Genomic DNA, 22,776 nt, shown 5'->3' with positions numbered 1-22,776 from the left:
CGAGAAGTCGCAGGAAAAGTGAATTTCCGGTCGGGTCCCAATCGCTTCAACTGTTGGCGCTCCGATATCCACTTTCCGATGAACCATCGTGCAAACCACCACCACAGGGCGACGCGGAAGGCTAGTCTGAGTCGGTCTGGGCTTGTCCCGTCGCCGTAGGTGGCCGGAGGTGAGAGAACCAGTCAGGTCAGAGGGTTTCCGTTGGGTCTGGGTTGTGTGGAGGAGAGAGAACGGAGAGAAGGAAGTTTCCAAAAATGGAAAATTGGAATTTATGAAATAATTTTCGGAAAATCCCTATATATACTAAAATGGAAAATTTTCCGATGGCGATAACTTCTTCATACGAACTCCGATTGACGCGTTCCTCATGTCCACAAACTCATATCAATGCGCTCTACAACTTTTGTGAAGGAAGTTTTCGGAGAATCCCAACGTATAAAAAGTCAACATTTTCACCTCCCTAAAACTATATTTTTGAATAATTAATTCGTCCGAAACACTTCCGCTCCGTCCACCAGCCACGAAACCGTCCTATAACCACATTTTAGATTATGGAAAATCCTCGGAAAATAATAACCAATTTCCGGGGTACTACATTTTTCCTTTTCTTCTAGTCTCTTTTTAGCTTTTCTTGGCAGTCTAGTGAATTTTTTTCTACCTAGTTTAGCATTTGGTCTTGGTCTTTGTCAGCTAAATTCTCAGTGTCTCTAGTTGTACATCAATTGAGGTCTCTAGGCGACTAGATTATCTGTTTTGAGAGTTAGGTTGGAAGGGTCTGGTCCTTCTATTTTTAGGCTTAGTTCTTCTAGCGTCTCTGGCGTAGTACCAAAGAAGGATTCCGCTATATCTACGTATTTAATTGTACAATGAGGAGGTCTATTTCTTATGTACCACTGTGGGTACTACCACTATCTTCTTGTTTGTCTATAAATGGCAATGGAAGGGTATGTAACGGCTTATTCTGACTTGTGATTAATATAATTTTCACTTTATGGGCTCGATTCACCAAAAAAAAAAAAAAAAAATCTAGTTTTCAAAAGAGTCCACCAGTTACTAGCTAATTTTTTAAGAGGTCCACAAAAGTCGGAGTAAAACTTTGGGTCTCTCTCTTGCATTGGTTTCTCTCATCTGGCGGCTCCCCAACGCTGACAAAGACTCTCTGCCTAGTCAGAGTATGGTGGTTGTGACCAGGCGGGGATGTGGTTGCCTTGGGCGTGGGGTCATACGAGATCTCCTTTGTTTCCGATTGGTGATGACGGCGGTTTGCGGAGTATGACGGTGGAGGAGGAGAAAAGGGTTCGAGCTTCTCTAAACATGATGCGTGGTGGCCATGGTTGGTAGAGTGGTAATGGATATTAGGGTTCATGGTTGAATCATCATGGATGGGGGCAATGGTATGTTGGTGATGGTCAGGCCCTATGGCAAAAGGTTGATGGTTGGGTGAGTGGAAGGGTGTGGTGGCCACCATTTTTAGAGTCTGGAGACGATGAGGTTAGTTGGGCAATTGTTGGTTCATCAGTGAATGCTCTTAGGTTAGTGTCGAAGCTTTGGGAAAGGTAGAGGAGGGCAGCAACGGCGACGGCTGGTTTTTATTTTTTATTAGAGTTTTATTTTTTGTTTGGGTTAATAAGTCCCCACTCTTTTGAGCTGGGGTTGGGTCATGTTGCGATGCCATGGTTATGGCGTTATCCCCGGGGATGATTAGACTTATGTTTGGTTTACTCTTGTGGTCAATCTATTGACATGCGATCCTTGCACGTGGTCTTGGTACTTTTGAGACACGGTGTAGAAAAGGACGTAGTCTTTTATGCTATTGATTATGAGATTTTACTGAGAATCTCTAGTATATGTACGTAGTCAAGGATTCAAATTTCGGTTTCGGTACTTCAAATTTAGTGAAATTTCGGAGAAAGTTTCGATTTCGGTGGAAATTTCGGTTAAAAAATAAAGAAATCACACTAATTGCATTTATAAAATGATATTTTTGAATGAAATTTTTACGTAGACTAAACTAATCTATAATAAACCTATTTACAATGTAATCTCTGTAAAATTATACATTATTATAGAATTGTGATATTTAATATAGACAAGTAATTAACTAGTATTGTAGCAGATAGGTTGCTAAACTAATGTTTTTATCTATGTATAATTATAAATGTGCTGTATATTGATAATGTGAATGTGATTTACCTTTTTTTATTTTTTTATTTTTATAGCTAGAACCTAGGAGAGGGGGAGGGGAATATAAAAGCTATTATGATGTGGTTCGATCTAGCTCGTTGAATTGCTTCCATTTAGTATCATACAATACTGCTCCCAAATACATGAATTTTGAAAATAATTTTGGTATTTCATCACAAGGGTATTGTATGTGTGTTGATTTCTTCCCATACTCAATCCATATATCAGATATTGTGGAATTACCCAATACGGTGTTTCATTGTATGAAGTATACGGCATTTGAGACATTTTCGGCAATTTTAACAGAAAATTTTGACGGCATGGACCAATTGGGAGGAAATTGAGAGTTCATGGACTTTTTAGGTGAAATTCGAAGGTCAGGGACTGAAATGATGAAACCCTATAAGTATAGGGAGTAAACAATATTTAATCCAAAATTTATTGTTCGTGACATACAAATTTCACAAAAATTTCAGAGAAATTTCGGTGTGAATTTTTAAATATATTTTTTTGTGTAGATATTTCAGAAATTAAAAATTTCGTGGAAATGTACGGAAAATTCAGAAAATTTGGGGAAACTCCTAACGGAAATGATATAACATATGAATTTCATTTCAATACTTCAAAATTACGGAAATTTCAGCAGTTTTGGAGAAATTTGAAACTTTGGTTTAAGTAGCCTTGAAAATGGGCGTATTGTGGTTATAGTGAAGCCCCTGCTCATGGTGTATGTAACTGCCATCTCTTTAGGGTTTTACTCTATATCCCCCTTGAATGTATTATTTCCGTAATTGAATGAAATTTCTTTTTCTCTCAAATTAAAAGAAATCTAGTTTCCAAAGAGTTAAAACATAAACCTTACTTAGAGCATCTATAGCAGACTCTCTATTTTGACTCCTTAGCTATTTTGGAGAGCATGTATAGCTTTTTATCTATTTTAGCAGCTGGACCAGACTCCTAAATGGCTCTCTATTATAACTTTTAGCTATCTCGCTCCTAAATATAGAGAGTGAGATGAGGCTCTCTGTAATTTAAAACATTCATTTTAAGTTATTTTATGTAATTTATAAATACATTTAAACTATTTAATCTTCATCTAAAAAATAATATAAATTCAAAACTAGCTAAAATAGAGAGCATTGATGCAGACGTAATTCTAAAATGGCTAGCTAAAATAACTTTTTAGCTATTTTAGCTCAAATTTGACTCAAAAATGGCTAGCATTGCTAAAAATACTTTTAATTTATAGTTTTTTACTTTTCTTTTTCTTTTCACCTTAAAAATAAAGTAATTTGATATTTAGTATTATAAATTACGAATTAGAGTATAAGTTTTTTGGTTAATTTTTATTATTCACCTTATGTTCTCCAAATTCTAGGTCTGATATAATACATCAAATATTTTTGTTGATACATTAGTGCACTAACATATATTATGTGGTTTGCTACAACATTTTTGCTAAGAGAAGAAGAAGAGGAGAATGAAAAGAGTTTTATTTGCCTCAACCTGGAAATTATTCTATGCACCGATGGTGCAAATGACCCATCACTTATAAGATGATCTCAACCCTTAATATTTATAATTAATATTTTTATTAATAACCTAAGAGTGTATTTAATGTAGGGGAGAATCGGGAGATGCTCATTTACCCAATTTTAGCTTAAAATTTGCCCACTTGCTCCACTAACAGTTTTTTAACCCCATTTACCCAAAACACTCTAAGAGATTATTTCCCCTTTACCCAATTGATTCTTCTTTTTTTTTTATTCTTTTTATTTATTTTTTGGTCTTTTTTGCCCTCTCCTTTTTTTCTCACTTAGAAAGAAAAGTCATCCTCCACCTTGCTATGCTCCGGTGGCCAGTGGTCTGCCGCGGACTTTGGCCATCGGTGATCGGAATCCTGTGACCGGTGACCAGAATCCAGCGACCGGTGACCGGAATCCGACAAACGATGACCGGAATCCGGTGACCGGACTGTTAACCGGATTCCAGCGTCTGAATTTATTGCTCCCTAATAATACCCAGTAACCATATTATTAACCCCCACTAATCATATTATTGCCCCCCAGTAACCATATTACTGCCCCCCAATACTCATATTATTGCCTCAAATAATCATATTATTACCCTCCAGTGAATTGCATAAACTCCCAAAACCAAAATGAATACACTACAAGCACAATTGATCAATTTATATGCATATTATTGCCCCCCAATATTCATATTATTGCCTCTCAATAATCTTATTATTGCCCCACAATAGACATGTATAACTACTCAATAAAACTTTTTTTTTTTCATTCTTCTGCCAAATTTACCCAAAAAAAAGAAAAAGAAATCAAGCCGGACGCAGATCCCAACCCTGCGGCGACGACACCGACTGCAGATCCCAAACCCCAGAACCCGGACGACATCCCGCTCATAATCGAAACCCGAGAACTCGGTGGTGACGACGTTGCGGTTGCTGTAAGGGTTAATTGACTTCTCCGGCGGGTCAGTTTTGGTCTTGCTTGACTGTGAGTGAAGGAACGGCGGAGAGAGAGAGAGAGAGAGAGAGAGAGAGAGAGAGAGAGAGAGAGAGAGAGAGAGAGAGAGAGAGAGAGAGAGAGAGAGAGAGAGAGAGAGAGAGAGAGAGAGAGAGAGAGAATTTTGTAATTTTTAAATTAGTTTGGGGGTAAAAATGTCATTTGCATTTAAATTGGGTAGATGGGAGTAAAAAACTCTTAGTGGAGCAAGTGGGCAATTTTTTTGTTATAATTGGGTAAGTGGTCACAGCCCCTTTAATATAATCTAACAATCCATTTATATCGATGCAAGTGCATGTCGGTGCACTGAATTCTCCCCCGCCTCAACCTTAGGGGCCACCACATGTTAAGAAAATGTGATAAAAGATTCAGAACCTACTGTTCCTGAACATGGGAATCTTCAATCTAGCATAAGTTAGGACTTTAGTCAGTTACATATAATATGAACCCATTTTTAGGCACATGTGGGACTTTGTCTTTGATAAGGAGTTTTAGCATTTCCTAATCTAAATTCTACATGATTTGCTCGTCTCTTTGGTTTTTAAAAACCCAACCCCAAGATATAAAAATGCCACGAAGAACTTATCCCTTGGGAACGTCCAAAGTGGTTTCTCATCTGTCTAAATGAAGGATACATAAACTTCAAACACAGGTCAAGACAAAGTTTGGGTTGACATAAAATAGTGTTCAAAAATCCAGCTTTGCTTTTAATAGATGCCTCCTGAGGTGTTATGGTTTGGCAATCTAGTCCCAAAGCAGATAACCTAAGATGGTCAGGTCCATATTTTAAGGAAGCAACCATTTTCTATGGTTGTTAATTAGTTGATTGAATTTGGAGCAATTTTATATCAAGCTTCAAGGAGGAGACTCTCCAACAACTAGGCCTAGTAGGCCATTCTATATGGCACAGGGCCAGCCATGACTGGGCTCCCGCCAATCTCTTAATTCCTTTTTTGTCACCTGATCAGTTTTCGAACTAATCCGACTTGTGTACAAAACAGATTAACAGAGTCGCTAGAGAAGATATACGAACAATTTTCCTGGTGTGTGTATCAGAAAGAAAAAAAAAATTAATTTCAAAAACAATTTATTTAGATGTATATGTGACCGAACTATACAAAAATTTTGTGGACCTAATATTTTTTTCCTTCTCCTGAAAAAAAAAAAAAAGAAAAAGAAAAGAAAAGACTACAGTCCTCCTACTTTCCCAACCTGGTAACATTGAATGGGACAACAGACAAAATTAGGTATCTAGTGAAGCACTAGCCAATTTATACTTCAGCATGGTTTACCCAGTTTTTCAACCTTTTTTTTTGCCCTTTCTGATTGAAGCCTTTTACGATGACTTATCTTCATGATCTTGGCTTCTCAACCTTTGAATCTTCACCAGGACTTTTCTAATTGTTCCTCACAGTGTAAGAAGAATAGATATTGTCTCGTTGTTTCAGCAGCTCATCTACCTGAACAGGAAGTACAAATAACAAAGCTCATAATTAGACACTATTTGCATACAGAATTTTCATGTCGAACTCAAACTTACAGATTGTTTTTCGAGGGGGTATCTGTTTGTCACTTCTTGAAAGTCTGCCAAAGCCTACAGAGAATATTAATGAAATAAAGTGAACTCTTGTAGAAAATAAACATCAGGAGTCACAAAATCCAAATCAATTTAGCCGACCACAACTAGAAAGCACGCGAAGATCAACGATGAATACCTCCCTGAACTGTGTCTCAAATTCGTGAAGTTCATCTCTCTTTTTTAAAATCTGAGCCTCTACTTCTCTAAGTCTATGTGCTTTATCATTGGATGACTCCGCACAAAGTGCCTCGATTTTATAGGGAGTTTTCTTGTAAAAATTATCTCCTGAAGAAATCAGTCTAAGTAGTGTAAGATAGTAAAAGAGATATGGGTAAGCAGCAATATTATGCCATGGAGGAACTCAAATTAAAGTTGTTCGTACCATAAACAGCGAATATATGAGTACCAGCTTTTAGTTGTGAGACCTCACAAGGGTGAACACCTTCCAAACTTTTAAAAAATGCAGCTGGAGCCTACAATAAACAGTAAATCTACTAAATCACCACGAAAGTGGTAAACAAAATAAAAAAAATAAAAAATGTGCATACCGCGTTCAAAGTTGAATCCATTCTATATACTTGAAAATGCAAAAAATACATCCCTGCAGATGGTACATTGCATATCATCTTACTATCTTCCTGTACAGGGAGGACAATCAATATTAAATTGACTAGTTTGCAAAAGTCACATGTCAGAAAATAACTGATATTCACAAAAAGAACACAATACCAATTAACACCTAAGCTGGTTATGCAAACAATAGTTTTCAAATAACTGCAGGTAACAACTCCAACCAATTTCAAACATATGAAAGAGGTGTCAAATTCTAAAGCAAATGGACCAGTTGCAAGGTTATACAAATGAATTGACATGGAGGATATATATCGTACCTGTGAGACCAAGTGATAAGCAGCATTATTGGCATCTTGCTCAAGATAAAGCAACTGGAAATGACAACAATGTGATGAGCGAATGTCAGTATTGCACTAGCAACAAGGCAGAAAAATTGAGTATGGCAGCAAATATTATGCACCTTAAATCTATTTCTTCCAAACGAAGTAACTCGCACCACAATCCCCAACTTGGCTTGTTGCTCATTTATGGTTACACCAAAATAGTGGGCACATTGTTTCTTCACCTGCAGAGAATCACGGAAATCACAAAATTAGGCACCCCAGGATCAGTACCTTGCGGCATTCCAATACAAAACTTGAATTACCTTTCCACTAACTGATGTTCCAAGTGGGAGAGGTCTAACGGCAGCATTACCATCCTGAGTTTCTTCGAGTACATTGCGGGAAATTATAGTCTTTATAGGAGCAACCAATTTGCTATAAAGACATAAAACGAAATATCAAAACATGAAATGACTCTAAACACAGAAAGCATATCAAACTATATCTAATATATTACCAGAATAAAGCTGCAAACATTGTATGGACAGCTCCTAATTTCGACAAATCAACTTCTATATCCTTGCGTTCTGCATCAATAGCCTCACCAAAAAAAAAAAATTAAAATTCTCCAGAATAAAGAAAACAAAAATAAAAATTAAGGACGGAAATGCCTTTACCATATCGTCGGTCTTCATATCCAGTGCCGAAATTGCTTTCTACTTCTTCAACCTTAATCTAAAGCAAGAACAAAATCTTAAGGACTGTAACGATTTCGTGATTCATATGCAGACTTTACACGTCGTTTTTACCACGGGTTGAAGAAGATGAACTTAACCTTTACTTTTGATGAATCGCTTTCGTTGGGGGCTGTTTCCGGTGCCGGCCGAAGAGTTTCGGCGAGTCACTGAGCTCCGAGAAAAAGTGAGGAGTGAGTTGCCTCTGAGGATTATGGCGCGTAGGGTTTTAGGGATGAGATGGTGGAGATCAGTAGTCCGTTTCCGTTTTACCCGCGTTACTCTCCATTGTTGGGCTTTTATCGTTCTTTATCCAATTTGGGCCGCCACGTTGCTCATGGGCCTGTCTGTATTGCTCAATGTCGAGCTTGTTTAAATGGGCCATGTTGCTCGATACAATATTATGAGTAGCAACTATCAAGTGAAAAAAAATCCATGACACTGATCGAAAGTAAAACTGACATATTTTAACAGCTTCAAAACTAAATTTGTTTGTATTGCTACAAGAAAATGAAGGATAACTCTGACAAACATGAGTGTCATGATATTTATACAGATGCATTTTCTAATGGCCATGTTTTACGGAAGCATATAAAAACATACAGCGGGTAACCTATAAGAGAAAAAATTCAAAGAAATACAAGAGGCCTCTGTGCGAGTAGGCGCAAGCATTTGCATAAATTGGATATATTAAAAGTCTCAAATAATGAGGAAAAAAAAAAAAAGATTATCCAGACCCCTAATCAAAGCTTTTTATCTGATGCCGATCCTTTGAGGTTAAGATTGAACCATTTCTTTTTAGCTGACTTATCCTTCCCATCTGAGCCTCCATCCTCCATTGGGCTCTCTGCCTTTGAATCTTCGCCAAGAGTTTTGCTACTACTACTTCCATTGCTTACACCACTACTACCCACAGCATTGTTGGCTGTCCTGGTGACAGTGAAAGATGAATGAATACTGTCTCGTTGTTTCAGCAGCTCATCTACCTGCATATTAAAATCACAATGTCCAATTAATGAAACAAAAAAGGGAAGCTTCAGATAATAAAATGTTTCGATAAAAAAGTACAGAAGAATATCTCTACTACACTATCTACCATCATCTAACATTCTAACAGCAATGCAGAAGAAGAATCCTCCACAGTTTAAACCTGGATCGCTGAACTACGACCCTAGTGTCTAAGTTGTCCATCAACTTATGCAACCTTAACTATAGGAAACATCCAGTAGCTTTTATGTCTGCAGAGTTCATCACACATCCTAGAATTACTGCTGCAGAAGAGCTCAAGCCAACTAATGCTGCACACTCCACCTCACCCATTAGGCCCTTTCCAAAAAACTACCATCCTCCTCTTCCCACCTCTACTAAGACCCCAAGCCATTGCCTTCACCCATGACCGTTCACACTCTACATATCTTTCAAAATAGCTAGCTTTATGCTTCCACACATGAATCATGTTCACAGACGATGAAAGCCTTCATTTTTCTTTTGTGCCAACTTATTCACTAATATATGATTCTTGATTCTGTTGTCGTGAATGTCAAGTGCAAGTCAAATGAATGCTGGTATTTGATTGATTGGATTGACAAAAGGCTGTTAGGCATTTCCCACAGTTTAGGGAGTTGTTGCTTATATCGAAATTGAGACCCCAAACTCATATCCCACATAATCAATGGAGGGTCAAACTCAGGGATGTTTTTGTTAAAGGAAATAAATACCTTCTACTGTAAATCATCAAATTTAGAAGCAAGACTTGAAAAAGAAAATAACATAACAATACATCAAAGCTCATGAACACCATTACATGGAATTGTTTATTAATTAATGAGTGTGGGTATATGCATCCAAGGTTTATACCGTGTTACTGAATACGAGAGCAGTAAACAGAACTTACAGATTGCTTTTCCTGGGTGTATCTATTTGTCACTTCTTGAAAGCGTGCCAATGCCTACATAAGATAAAATCGAGATAATTAACAATATGACCAAATCCTATTACAAGCCCAGCTAAAAAAGTTAGGATCCATACCTTCCTGTACTCGGTCTCAAATTGGCGAAGCTCATTTCTCTTTCTTAATATTTGAGCCTCAATCTCTCTAAGCTTGTGTGTCGTATCCTCATATGACCCCACACAAAGTGCCTCAATTGTATACGTAGCAGTCTTGAAAAAATTATCTCCTGAAGAAATCACAGTGCATGTTAGTAATCAAGATAAGCAATGTATCATGGAGGAACTAGGAAGCCATGGAAGAAGCAAAAGAATAAAGGGAGCAAATTAAAGTTCATACCATAAACAGCGAATATATGTGTGCCAGCTTTTAGCTCTGAGACCTCGCAGGGTTGAAGACCTTCCAACCTCTTAAAAAAAGCAGCTTCAGGATCCTTTGCCATAGCCAACTACACCATCACCACAGGGATACATCATCATTTTCGGTCAAAAATTGGAAATCTACTCAAAGAACATTCCCTCAACCCCACCCAAAAACAGTGGTGAACAAAGTTTAAAAAGACAAATATTAAGAATACTTGCATACCGCATTCAAAGTTGAATCCATTCTGTATACTTGAAAATGCAGAAAATACATTCCTGCAGATGTTATTTTGCCGGTTTTTTCACTATCTTCCTGTAAAGGGAATAGAAGCTGGTTAGGCAATAACTTTTCGCAAGTAGTTCAAGAGAGGTTTGGTAATTAATAGAACCATCAAAGCTATGTGTCTGCATGTATATCATCATCACTCTATAAAGAACACAAGGAAGGTTTGATCTTTATATTTGAATAATTTCAGGGGATTTCACTCCCTGATTTCAAAAATGTGAAAAAGGTGTCGAATATGAAAATAAGAGCACTCATACAGTTATATAATAAAGTAAGATGAAGAATCATTAGAGAATATCATACAGTACCTGTAAGGCCAAACCATAGCCAGCATTGGCATCTTGCTCAAAATAAAGTAACTGGAAATTACAACAATTAGATAGCAAATGTTAGCATTGAACTAGTAATTATTAATAACAACAAGGATACTTCATAGTTTAAAAAAGGGGTCAATTTTTTAGAAGAACATTATGCAAATGTATGTACCTTAAATTTGCTTTGTGCAGTTGAAGTAACTCTTACTACAATCCCTGCGTCGGCTTGTTGCTCATTGATTGTTACACCAAAAAAGTGGGCACATTGTTTCTCCACCTGCAGAAAATCACAAAATAAGTAAAAGTGATACACCAAAATTAGTACTGTTGCACTATGATACAAAGCCAGAATCACCTTTCCACTAACTGATGTTCCAATTGGGAGAGGTCTAACTGTAACAGTACCATTTAGAGCTTCTTCAAGCACATTAGCTGAAATTGTAGTCTTGATAGGGACACCCAACTTGCTATAAAGAAATAATATAAACTATCAAAAAGACAAAATGATACTAACCACAAAATTCTGTCTAATAATATTACCTGAATAGAGCTGCAAACATTGTATTGACAGTTCCAAGATTTGACAAGTCAATTTCCATGTCCATGCCCTCAGCATCAATAGCCTGGAAAGCAAAACAGAACCGTTAACAATTGGAATGCTCCAGGACATAAAACAAATGGATAAGGATAGTAATGCCTAAACAAGGAGGGATGGTGGCAAGTCAAAGATTCTGGGGTGTGATCATGTGATTTGTAAAGTGGTTGATAAACATAATAGCAACGCACTAGGACATTTAGGATATTAACCACCGATGATGGTCTCATTTATACAATTTTTTTTTTCTTCCTATTTTCCATCTAAGGAAAGTAAAGATGCCTCACCTGGCCTGGTTGATTGTCGTAATAACAGAGATATCCTGAGCCAAACAGAATCATTTCAATAGTCTATGCAGTAGCACAAATGTAACATGCAATACTTTGGCCATAAGATGGTGGAATGCTACTACAGTTTGGATTCTAAATTAGCCACTCCAGGTCTATTTGAATAAATCCAGGTATCTCCATAACATATGATTCCAAGTCAATAAACTAGATGATTCTTCATTCAAGCCAAACCTAACAACTTACAATCTTACATTCGAGCAGGCACATACAAACTCGGCTATAAAACAAAACACTGCGAGAGTGAACAAAAGAAGAAAATCACCTCAAATCCAGCATTGTCATACTGCCTCCTCTTCTCCGGGTCAGATAAAATGCCATACGAAAACGCAACCTCCTTGAACTGTTCTGCCGCTTCCGGATTGTTCGTATTCTTGTCTGGATGATACCTAATCCATAATTTGGTTCAAAACAATATTGCATCTGAAACCATGTCCAAGACTAGCATCATAATTACTCCACTAAATAAATTGACTACCATACTTCTGGCCATTTCACTTGAAACTTAGCCTTCCCAAAGCATAACACTAACAATTAACAAAACCTAACAAGAATTTACACAAAGCAAACCACTAATTTACCTAAGACAATGAAATGAATGAATTTCGAAGACGAAAAAACTCCGAAATTGAACCTACTTGAGAGCGAGTTTCCGGTAGGCGGTTTTGATTTCCTGATCAGATGAATCCCTAGAAACGCACAAGACTTCGTAGGGGTCTCGCCGTATAGGCAAAGCTGATGTGCCTTCCAGTTTCGAACCCGAGCCCATCTCTCTCTTTCTCTGTTTCTCACTCTCCCAAAACGAAGCTTCTCTATTTTACAAAAGCAATCCCTGCTCTGTAATCACCGAGGGACCGGAATTCAAAGCTTCGTTGGATCGCGCTCTCTCTCTCCTTTTCAAATCTCGGAAAACGGAGAGGAGTGATACAATGAGAAATTTGTAATAAACAAGTCGGAGGAGACGGAAAGGTTTGAAATCTATCGGCGAAATTGGGGAATTGATCGGAAAAGGAAAAAGGGTTGAGGGGTTTCAATTACGCAGAGACTTGAGCTGGAATTGGAGATTGAAATCCCAAAACGCTCTCTTCTTTTTCTTTTTCCTTTTCCTTTTCCATTTTTAATTTTTATTTATTTTTTTATTTTTATTTTTTTTGCCTTCTTAAAGGGTTCTTCTTAACGCAGTGGGGATCGTGACTTCTAGGTAAAGCCGTAAATGAATTTTTTTTTTTGGAGAAATGGAATGGGGAAAATGTATGAGAAAAAATTATTATTATTTTTTTTTAAATGAAATTTATTTATTTTTGAAATGGATAAAGTTTTAAATACACACTACATACTTAATACACGACCTATTTAATTTCTCATTTTAATATTCTACTAAATACACAATCCAAAGTATCTAAAATATCATAAATCTCAAAAATCATAAAATATCATATTATTTGACCATATTAAGGCTACTATTTAATATGATTAGTATATTCTAGTATATTGATGTTTTGTAAATGATCATATTGATTACTTGTGTTACTTATTCAAAAATCCATAAAAATTTATTATTGTTCCCTTTAAATAGATGCATATAAATAGGTTTTATATTATTTGAGTTCTCATCCACCAAACACGAGGTTGATCAAGTATAAAATTATGAGTTGAACATTTAACCAAAACTATATCACTAATTTCTCTACAATAGTGGAACTACAAAATTGTCATTAGATGGGCCAAACAGATTAACAATTACAAAGTTTTTTCACCCGTGATGTTTTATATTAGAAAATAAATGGATTAATCGTATCTCTTAGACAAAAGAAAGAAAAGGAAATTAACTAAAAAAATGGGAGTAAAACGATCCATTTTAAAAACATTTAATACCATTGATTTTGCAATTCTAAATATTATGGCTTCTAACCTCATTTAATTACAATTTATTTAAGAAAAAATTAAATTAGATAGTTTCTAACTTTATTCTTGTACTAAATTAGGAGGCCATGTATAGAAATTTGTTGTGTTTATCTAACTATTTATACATAAATATATAAGCAAAATATGACTATTTTTTTTTTCTAATGCATAGATGTCTGTTTTGGTCAATCCACCTACAAAATCTAATTTGAAATATAAAATAATAGGGATGTGTATTAAGTGATTAGGGGTGTGGATTTAAAATGGGTGCATCTATTACCACCCTACCATTTTATTAGTTCATCATACAAGCATTTGAATTATTAAAAGACTATATTATCCAAGTGTAAAATGACTACTAAGTACATTAATTTTCTAAAATCTAAATTTGTAAAAGAAAAATAAATAAATAACCAATAAATTATTTAATTTCTCATTGGATAACATTAATCTTCATCTTCTCCACCCAAATTTGCATTTATTACTAATTTTTTGTCTTTTTATTACTTCTTCATCATGAATTCGTTATTTAATTCACAAAATCATTAGTGTTAACTACATCAAAATCTTTGCAATACCTTTTGTGAACACTGAAAGTAAAAATTTAAAACACGCAAGAAAAATCTCAATATTTTCTTCATTGCTCATAGTTGTTAACTAACTAATATTTTGATATAGATTGAAATAGATGAACATTGAAGTAGAAAGAAAAAATTAAAAAAAATGGAAGTAAATTAGATTATGATTTTGTTAGGAAACTTTAATATATTATAGTTTTTTTTTATTGGCATAAATTAAATGTGAGATTTTCATTAAAAAAATTCTCTTTTAATTGGATATGTCATATAAGGATATTCTTGGAAATAGAAATGGGTTACATAAGTTGGGTGTAATGAGCAACTAGGTGAACAAAGAAAATGATAGGGTAGAAATAGCCGCACCTATTTAAATGTAAATATTAAATAAAAAAATAGTGACTCAAAATTATGTTTAGTTCAATTTGCCAGACCTAAACTAAATACGTAAAAAAGGAATGTTGAGAATGAAGGTTAGTTGAATAGAAATGAGGACTCACCCCAGACAAAAGAAACTCATCCTGATTTTTTTATTTTTGTCATCTTGGAAGGTTTCATGTATGATTTAAGGATGACAGTCTGATGCAAACCCTCACTCATCACTTAGCTGATCCGCGATGCTTAATTCATCCCAAACTTGGAATCAAGCTTATATATCCATGCATTCAAGATTGTCACCTACTTTTTATACTTTCTTATTCGATACAATGGTCTAATTTTGAAAGCCACCAGCTTGACAATATAGAGTAGAAAATCCCAATTTATTGTCGAATGTGACGCCACGAAGGCACGATTGGATCCCAAGTGTGTTTACAATCCCAAAAATAAGCGCGGGAGCCTCTTTAGACTCGGGAGAGATACAAATTCATGACCTCAACACCTCATTGCATTTATCAGAGGAAGTACACACTACAAAGGTTTGACGATATATCATACCCGCGCTGAAATGTAATAAAACCTTCCATTATTTTTTCAGGGGTATGAAAATGAAAATTAGGAAAACTGAATAAGCTATAGTACAGGGTGCGTGGCTGAGTGCAATTTACAAAGGAGTGTGGTGCCTAAAGGAAACTGTATATACACATAGGCAGATGAAACTTGAGAACTGGTAAAGTGGGAAGTCCATATGAAATGCCATCTTAGTTGCCTGATGTTAAGCAGTGGTTGCTCGAATCAACCCTGATTACCTTCGTGTTATAGGATCCACAAGAGCCACACTTATGGTACAGCCAGTGGAACGGCGCTGTCCCCTTCTTATCACAGTCATTGCAGAGAATGTCCTGGAGAAAACCAAAAATAATCACTTCTCAGTCAATGAAGATAAGGATACAAAAAATCAGGGATAAAAGCAGTCGGGACAGTTTGTTTACCTGACAGCGATCCCTGTATTCTTCTGGGAGTTCCTCAGAAGCCAGTAGTGCATCAAGCATGCCAAAGTAAACCTACAAGTTGAAGGAATAAAAGATTGGATCAAACTTCTACTGACCATCATAAAGAGATTCTGATACCAGGTGTGCACAAGGGAATAAGTAGGGTGGGTAATTCCAATATATCATTACCGCCATATCTCCCAAAGATTTGCTGCAGATTGGGCAAATGTAGTGACTACAAGTGTATGCCTGAGACAATGAATAAGGTAACAGAATTACATATCAATCTTTCACCACGCCTACTGTTCCTGACTTGTAGATCATTTTTGAACAAAAGCACAAACCTGGAAGCAAGCTGAATGCATGTAATGGCCACAAGGAAGGGATCTCACAGTTGCACTTGATGTAAATAAAAAGTCGCAGCAGATGGGACAGTTTATTTCTAGGCCCTTCTCCCTACATTTGTGGTCTAGTAACTTTATCCCCAGGCAACAATTGCATGTCATGCAATGAAAGAAGTCGACACCAAGTCCCTTCCCAACACGGCATAAATTGCAGGAAGGACAATGATAAACCGTCCTGATAGAAACAAGATATGGTTAGAAATCAATCTTTTTGACCAAATCCAGATTTGCCCACCAACAAAGTTGGCATTCATATAGCTTAGGTAACAAAATGCTGAAAACAAGGAGAATGGAAGTTCTGACGAAGTTGTACCTTTCATCATCAAAAAATTTGCAAATGTTACAGTAGTACTTTGCCATCAAGAATCCACCACAGGAAGATGTTGTGCAGACTGGTCCCACAGGCTGAATCTTCAAGCAGCGCATACACATCATTTCAGATGTAGCCTTCCTGCATATCAGCATAAACAGTCAATTTCCACTCATAAATTCATAATCAGCATAGCATGCCCTATCAATAGAAACGATTCAAGAGTACAGCATGAAGCTACCTATCCATTGAGTGGTCGCTCACTTCATCATGGCAGAACCTGCATGTAAATAGTTTTCCGCAGCAACTGGCGCGGACTTTACAATTTCTTTTGTAATGCTTACAGCCAAACAATTCTTTCTCTGAATCATGAAATGACGGTGCATATCCAAGCAAATCCTCACCATTTGAACCTTCAACAGCACCTGCTTGAGGTGATTTCTGCTGAGAAGCTATCCAGCGACTACCATGACCCATTACATGATCAGAACAAGTAAATTGGAACATTGATCTAAATCATAGAAGAAAAAGTTCAAGAAATGCTTAAGACATGAGCATACCTAGTCATTAGATTTTGAATAAGATATGCTTTTCTTCTTGGATCAAGAGTTGAATCTCGAGCAACCTTTCTTATTTCTGATTCAAGCTCATTCTGATTCATCCGAAATATATCTTTCCATCCAGGTTTGAATGTTTCATCACTCTGTTCCAAGCTAGCATATGCATCCGCATCTGAAACTGTAGATGAAAAATCTATTACCCAATTAGAATGTTATGGATCTCGAGAGCAACAACTCTACCTTTGTCACATATACACAGTCTATATATAGATAAGGAATCTTTTTAAGGAACAATGTAATGCAGCAGTCACAATAGTATTATACTGACCTACAGAAGTACAAGTTTCTGGTGTCTCTGTATGTGAAGATTCAACACGAGTTCCATCCCACCATTCGTCAAGCCATTCACTGAACATGGTATTTTTGGTCGCCTGCTTCCATGTGTCCATCAATTTATTCTGTTCTTCCTGAGTAAGAGCAGCAGTTACCCATGGCAGCATTGATTGGAGAACCTCTGCACCTGTAGTACCAATTATCCTGCCAACAATTTTATCTTGTTCTTCCACAGAAAAATGTTTATCAAACAATGGCCACAACTCGAGTTCTTCACGGAAAACATGTTGATCCAATGTCACTCTAATGGATTTGCACATCCCCTGAAGCTTTGTAGCTAGCTCATTGTACTTTCTCAAAGAATCACTATGCTCGAAAGAATCATAATTACTTCGTCCTGAATCAGCAGACATATTTCTAATGCTCATGAACTCGCTAAGTTGCGCAAGCTCAGAAAGAACTGAAAAAATATCCTCAAACAGTTTCTCTTCCTGCTTGTGATCCAGTGTGTAAGAATGGCTAACATTATGAAGAGTCTCTTTCGATTCCAACGCTGGGAACACAATATCATCCTCTGCATTACTATGAGCTCTATATAGACCCCATAACAAACGAAACCTACCAGAAAAATGCCTGATAAAAGTCTCATTACAATCATTAAGCTTTCCCGATTCAATATCTAAATACTCCAAGTCTTTACGTATAGCTTTATGGAATTTAAATATGTTATCAATAGGTCGTGTTCCAGTACTAGTATCTTCAGAGCTGAAATCTGTTTCCCAATTGAAAAGACTAGAGTTGAGTGAAGGAGCTGAAGGATTAAAAGTTAAGGCACGAAGAGATTTTACTGCAGCTAGAGAACCCACTCCCAAGTTACTGTCATTTACTCCCAACCCCGGGACACAGCATGTCTGGTTATTGCAAGATATATGAAGGGTATTTCCATTGTCTATAGGCTGCCCTGCTATAGTTTCCACAGTTGACGCCAAACTTTCACACTTGGATGGCCTTTGATTATCATCTTCTCCATCTGTTGATATGCACAGAGGCCTTTGCTTAGTGGAAAACATAGAGGTGCACGAACAGAATGGTTTCTCGCTACTCACTTTTTCACTTTCAGTCAATGTTGTTGCAGAACAACAACCAATTGCACTTGAAGAAAAGCAAATGTTCTTAGAACGACCTTTGCATGCCCAACCAGAAAAAAGAGTGACCAATGCTGAATCTGATGCTGGAGCTGCATTTAGATGACTCTGCAAGTCAGACTAAATATAAAAGAGAAATGAAAATGGTATGCAGACCACACAGTTTGTTGAAAGCAAGGACAATAATAATAAGTTAACAGATAATAAACCTGCTATATAAATGTTCTGAAGGAAGGAACTTGCTTCTTCATCACTAAGTGATCCTACCAACCATGGTAAGACACATTCAATCAGCTTCAATGGCATCATACATAAGCTTTGATACAGAAGTTCTCGTTGTCTTCTGGGGCTAAAATGCTTTCGGGCAAGTGGAAGCACCTAGAAATGCAAGAAATAAGATGGCTTCTGAGCAGAATAAATGTTGATCAGAATGACAATCCAACAGTCCCAAATGATGTCTTTTAACAGATATCCTCTTATGATGTCAAGAAACCCTATACCATAGGCAAGCTCAGCTCCTACTCATATTGGAAATAGAATCAGTACTCACCTGAAGTTCCTCACTCTGGAAGTGTTTCAGTATGCTATCTATTATCTGATCAGCGTGAGAGCACAAATTCGTATAAAATTCAGAAGTAGATGATTCAGCTCCTGCCCTCTGGATGCTTTCCATGAGGCGCCTAAGCTCGTCAAACTGAATTTCTTCATCTTTATGCTCCTGAGCAAAATTGAGTTCAGCATCCAGAGCAGGGAATATAACTTTGTCCTCAGCAATGCTGCAGTCAGAGGCAAGAGAAATTCACATCATAAGATGCACGGTATCATAAGATGCTCAGTATAAATGGCATGTTATTCCTACACATCTTCATTCAGTATTTATAGTTGGTGCTCCTTCATAGATATAAGCCCAAACAGATACTCCGATTGCATAGAACCCAGGAAGGCTCAAAGAAAAGGCAAGGCAGAGAATCAATCAGTTAAAAATTAAAGATACTACAACATACACAAGAGAACTTACATAATTCATTGAATTTAACATTTATTTAATGAAAAAAAAAATATTGATCCAAGCATTCACAGTATACGCAGTTTACAGACTGATTCCCTTCTAATCGCTCCTATTCACAAGGATGAGAATACTATTACTTGAATCAGACACCTCAAATTAGAAGTATGTCGATGTCTGCTAAAAGGAAAACACTTGGAGAGGAAAGAAAATATGTAAATAACATACCTATGAAAAATGCAAACTTCTGCAATAAATTGCAACCTCTTGTTGAATGCTGAAAAATCAGAAAAATCACCGGAAAGTTGTATCTTCCTGGCTGCCTCTGCTATGTCGTTCAATTCTCTTTTTATAGCATTATGCCAAAGTAACATTTCATCTATAGGATTTAAATTCGAATGTTCAGATTTTAGCTCCATGCGTTTCCTTTTACAAGTCTTGGAAGACTGACATGTGCACTGGTCCTTCTTTCCAGAATCTTGAAATTGACCCTTGGATTTATCTTTGCAAGCAGAAGCTTTTACCCCTTCCATCCAGGAAAATACAACCTTCGCATGATAAAACTTGATGTCAACGTAATATTTCTAAATAACCATCCTAAAATGATAACCCATGAAAAGGAACCCTCACCTGCTGCAGAAGCTTCTCTTCTGGTATTACCTTGCTCAAGTACTTGTGCATATCCTGACGTTCATCACATGATATGGAAGACGAGAGCCAGGGAAGAAATTCTGCCATCATGTTAACAGGAATACTACACAGAAACTGCCAGACCAACGATGCCTGTTCTTCACATGAAAACTTCTCAATAAGCAATGGGAAGACCTGCAAAATTCAAAGAACAAACTTACGTCCAGATACTGCAATTGGGGAACCAAAGTCTCGACCCAAGAAAAACTTCTCCTGCAACCCTTTTAAATTATTAACACGCTGGAAGCATACCATAATAATTGGCCCACTTAGAAAAGCATTAATGTGTCACAAGTAGAAAAATTCCAATGTGTTAAGTTGACTAACTTTCTGGTAAGCTAGGAACAGCTAAGTGGAATTCGCTTAGTTATAAAGTACAATAAAGATTGAATGGAATGACTTGGAATAATTACTGCAACAAAACTAAACAAAAAATGCCAGAACCTCCCAAAATTTCAATTTATTGCCATTTAATAAATCACTCTGGAGAGAGCTGTAAATATTTTTTTGTCTTATCAACCATGCTCGTAAAATCCATCAAATTTGAATATCGACTGCATCTAACTCAGCATTCACAGAAAAAAGAGTGACCAGTGTAGAGTGATCAATGCATGAGTGATTCGAACAATACCTGTTCCTCTTCCTTGAACATATGCTGGCTAATTGATGTTTGAAGAGCTCCAGTACAAGAAGCCAACTCTCTCCGGTAGCTTTCCTCATTTTGCATATTCGAGTTTAGCAGCTCAAATAACTGATCAAAAATAACACTCTCTCCCTCGTGCTCGAGGGAGTAAGTTCGAGCCACATTCTTCACACGAATATCCAGAGCTGGAAAAATGACCTACAGTGCCCAAACAACAACTCTTTACAACCAAAAAGAGAATTTGCATAATTCATAAGCCAATAACACTCATGCAATCCATAAACTTCAATTTGATACTTCACAATAGAATAAAAATCGCATCGAAAGTAAGTAAAACACTAAATCAATTACAGTTATCAGATTCTGTAAAAAGTTCAAATTTGAAAAAGCCAGAATTACACTACCAGCAGTACAATGTTGAGAGCGGAAACGCACCTCGTCCTCCGCATTGCAGTGGTGCTTATAGATGGCGCGAAGAAAGTGGTAGCGCTCCAGCAGCGGCTCGATTCCGGCGCCGGCGGCTCGGCCGGTGGCGAAGGCCATGGCGGCACAGTGGAGGCCGTCGAGCTCGGAGCGAATAGCCTTGTGAAACAGCAAGAAGATGAGAATCGGAGACTTGTGCGGCGAGTGCTTCAGGCAAGTCTTGGACGGAGACGGATCGAGCGGAGTTAACGGACCAGCCATTACCGCGACACCTCCTCCACCGCCTGGAAATGGTGCCGCCATATTTATATGTAAATATAAACAAGAAGAAGAGAGTGCTCAAATTGGAAATGTGATTTCAGATTCAGATTTCCATAAACCCTAAGGGAGAGCAGGATTATTTGGGGCAATCTGGTTTGGTCACCAAAATGGATACATTTACATTATCGAAGCAGGGAGGTTTGTTTGGTTGTGCGGAGTGTGGTATGTGTGTGCTTCTACGAGGAGGGAGGGAGGGGGGCAAAAGGCTCTGCTTTCCTTTTTTTGCTTTGCTTTAGATAAGGGAAGGGGCATTTTCTAGTTGTCCACGTGTCGGTGGCTGACCACGGTGTACTAACCACGGCTTGGCTAATGGCTCTGGCTTTATGAGTAGTACACGTGCTTTCCACGCATGTGTAGCCTCCACCACGGTCATTTTTGTCGTTTTACGACGACGAAAGCATCCACTCAGTCACGAAGAATCCGGTATCAGGCTGCCGAGGTGGACCTTTACGGGGAATTGTGATGAGTGAAAGTGACCAGTAGGTATTTATCTTCTTCTTCTTCTTTTATCTGTGAGCCATTATCTATTAGTTAGCTGATTAAATTAACACCGTAGATATTACATACTGATTTGAAGAATGAATGGGATAAGTGGTTTTTTTTTAATTTTTTTTTTTATGGAAATATGTCAGCCCTTTCATTATAATTCAGCAAGCAATACAAAAACGAAACACCCCTTTGAAGTCGACAGAAATAATCGTTCCTTAGAACCTCATGAAACCTTATTCTAGAATAATAAAATCCCAAAAAATCCCGAGTACACCCACCTTTTGGTAAATTTACGCACCTTTATTCTAACAAAAACCAAGAAACCTCGAAGCTTATATAAAAGGATTCCAACTAAGGCACTAATTTTTGCGACCCAAAACAGAATTAAACTAAAACATTGGTAGAATGTGAGCCATCACATTCCACCGATCCCTCCACAGCAGTAGACGCTGACGAATGAGTAGTCCCATTCGCCCCCTCTAGCACTATAGCCTGTTCACGGACCCTGTCAGGATCAGAATCTTCAAGGTTTGAGTCAAAACTCAAAGCTTTTCCCCGACGCTTATATTTACGCAGCTTTTTCACATCCTGCTTGCTCCCTTTGGGATGCCCAACCTTCTTCTTCTTCGGTGAAACCCAACTGAAGTTCAAAACCCAGCAGGCCCAAAGGACCCAGTTGAATCCAGATCTAGATTGTGCATCAATGGAAGCTGCCAGAAACCTGTAGCTACCCCCGTCGACACCATGTCCACTGACCTGCTGACTTCCGTCATGGATTATGCATCGCCTTCTCCCGCCGACAACCCAGCAACCAACCTTAGCATCTTCGTCT

The 22,776-nt window shown here is 37.4% G+C and overlaps 3 protein-coding genes across 6 annotated transcripts; all 3 read right to left on the bottom strand.

Moving 5' to 3' along the window:
- Positions 1-5,779: 5,779 nt before the first annotated feature.
- On the bottom strand, positions 5,780-8,176 carry LOC112200105 (chaperone protein dnaJ 15). Of its 2 annotated transcripts, XM_040518855.1 has the most exons (11): positions 8,020-8,176; positions 7,862-7,919; positions 7,702-7,784; positions 7,508-7,619; positions 7,322-7,426; positions 7,179-7,232; positions 6,837-6,926; positions 6,671-6,761; positions 6,425-6,573; positions 6,250-6,303; positions 5,780-6,169 (listed from the first exon to the last, which is right to left on the bottom strand). In XM_040518855.1, exons 2-11 carry the CDS (start codon positions 7,877-7,879, stop codon positions 6,107-6,109), a joined length of 819 nt encoding a protein of 272 aa, XP_040374789.1. In that variant the 5' UTR covers positions 7,880-7,919; positions 8,020-8,176; the 3' UTR covers positions 5,780-6,106. The 2 variants fall into 2 exon arrangements, with proteins under 2 accessions (XP_040374789.1, XP_024196890.1); XM_024341122.2 differs by having other exon boundaries at positions 7,862-8,176.
- Positions 8,177-8,393: 217 nt separating this feature from the next.
- On the bottom strand, positions 8,394-12,901 carry LOC112199896 (chaperone protein dnaJ 15). Its single transcript, XM_024340875.2, has 11 exons — positions 12,409-12,901; positions 12,036-12,159; positions 11,369-11,451; positions 11,184-11,295; positions 11,001-11,105; positions 10,823-10,873; positions 10,452-10,541; positions 10,206-10,314; positions 9,947-10,095; positions 9,813-9,866; positions 8,394-8,904 (listed from the first exon to the last, which is right to left on the bottom strand). The coding sequence occupies exons 1-11, from the start codon at positions 12,537-12,539 to the stop codon at positions 8,662-8,664; spliced, it is 1,251 nt and encodes a 416-aa protein (XP_024196643.1). The 5' UTR covers positions 12,540-12,901; the 3' UTR covers positions 8,394-8,661.
- A 2,096-nt stretch (positions 12,902-14,997) lies between these two features.
- On the bottom strand, positions 14,998-21,687 carry LOC112197797 (zinc finger protein BRUTUS). 3 transcript variants are annotated; one of them, XM_024338651.2, is made up of 14 exons: positions 21,147-21,687; positions 20,700-20,909; positions 20,009-20,203; positions 19,607-19,926; positions 18,923-19,148; positions 18,582-18,750; positions 17,223-18,464; positions 16,895-17,087; positions 16,576-16,797; positions 16,338-16,475; positions 15,965-16,199; positions 15,810-15,869; positions 15,621-15,692; positions 14,998-15,530 (listed from the first exon to the last, which is right to left on the bottom strand). In XM_024338651.2, the coding sequence occupies exons 1-14, from the start codon at positions 21,435-21,437 to the stop codon at positions 15,390-15,392; spliced, it is 3,714 nt and encodes a 1,237-aa protein (XP_024194419.1). In that variant the 5' UTR covers positions 21,438-21,687; the 3' UTR covers positions 14,998-15,389. The 3 variants fall into 3 exon arrangements, with proteins under 3 accessions (XP_024194419.1, XP_024194420.1, XP_024194421.1); XM_024338652.2 differs by having other exon boundaries at positions 16,895-17,072; positions 21,147-21,686; XM_024338653.2 differs by having other exon boundaries at positions 21,116-21,310.
- Positions 21,688-22,776: the final 1,089 nt, after the last annotated feature.

Source organism: Rosa chinensis, chromosome 4 (genome assembly GCF_002994745.2).
Source record: "Rosa chinensis cultivar Old Blush chromosome 4, RchiOBHm-V2, whole genome shotgun sequence".
NCBI lineage: Eukaryota > Viridiplantae > Streptophyta > Magnoliopsida > Rosales > Rosaceae > Rosa > Rosa chinensis.
This window is presented reverse-complemented; position numbering and strand designations above follow the sequence as displayed.

What these genes read in the sequence shown, in the direction of transcription:
- LOC112200105 (XM_024341122.2), bottom strand. An exon ending in TTGAGACACAGTTCAGGGAG is followed by an intron (nt 6,304 to 6,424) that starts GTATTCATCGTT and finishes TATTCTCTGTAG; the next exon opens with GCTTTGGCAGACTTTCAAGA. An exon ending in ACCCCCTCGAAAAACAATCT is followed by an intron (nt 6,170 to 6,249) that starts GTAAGTTTGAGT and finishes CTTCCTGTTCAG; the next exon opens with GTAGATGAGCTGCTGAAACA.
- LOC112199896 (XM_024340875.2), bottom strand. Translation starts at nt 12,539, where the DNA reads ATGGGCTCGGGTTCGAAACTGGAAGGCACATCAGCTTTGCCTATACGG. An exon ending in TACCGGAAACTCGCTCTCAA is followed by an intron (nt 12,160 to 12,408) that starts GTAGGTTCAATT and finishes ATTATGGATTAG; the next exon opens with GTATCATCCAGACAAGAATA. An exon ending in ACACCCAGGAAAAGCAATCT is followed by an intron (nt 8,905 to 9,812) that starts GTAAGTTCTGTT and finishes TTTAATATGCAG; the next exon opens with GTAGATGAGCTGCTGAAACA.
- LOC112197797 (XM_024338651.2), bottom strand. Translation starts at nt 21,437, where the DNA reads ATGGCGGCACCATTTCCAGGCGGTGGAGGAGGTGTCGCGGTAATGGCT. An exon ending in AAGAGAAGCTTCTGCAGCAG is followed by an intron (nt 19,927 to 20,008) that starts GTGAGGGTTCCT and finishes TATCATGCGAAG; the next exon opens with GTTGTATTTTCCTGGATGGA. An exon ending in TGCATTCAGCTTGCTTCCAG is followed by an intron (nt 15,870 to 15,964) that starts GTTTGTGCTTTT and finishes TCATTGTCTCAG; the next exon opens with GCATACACTTGTAGTCACTA.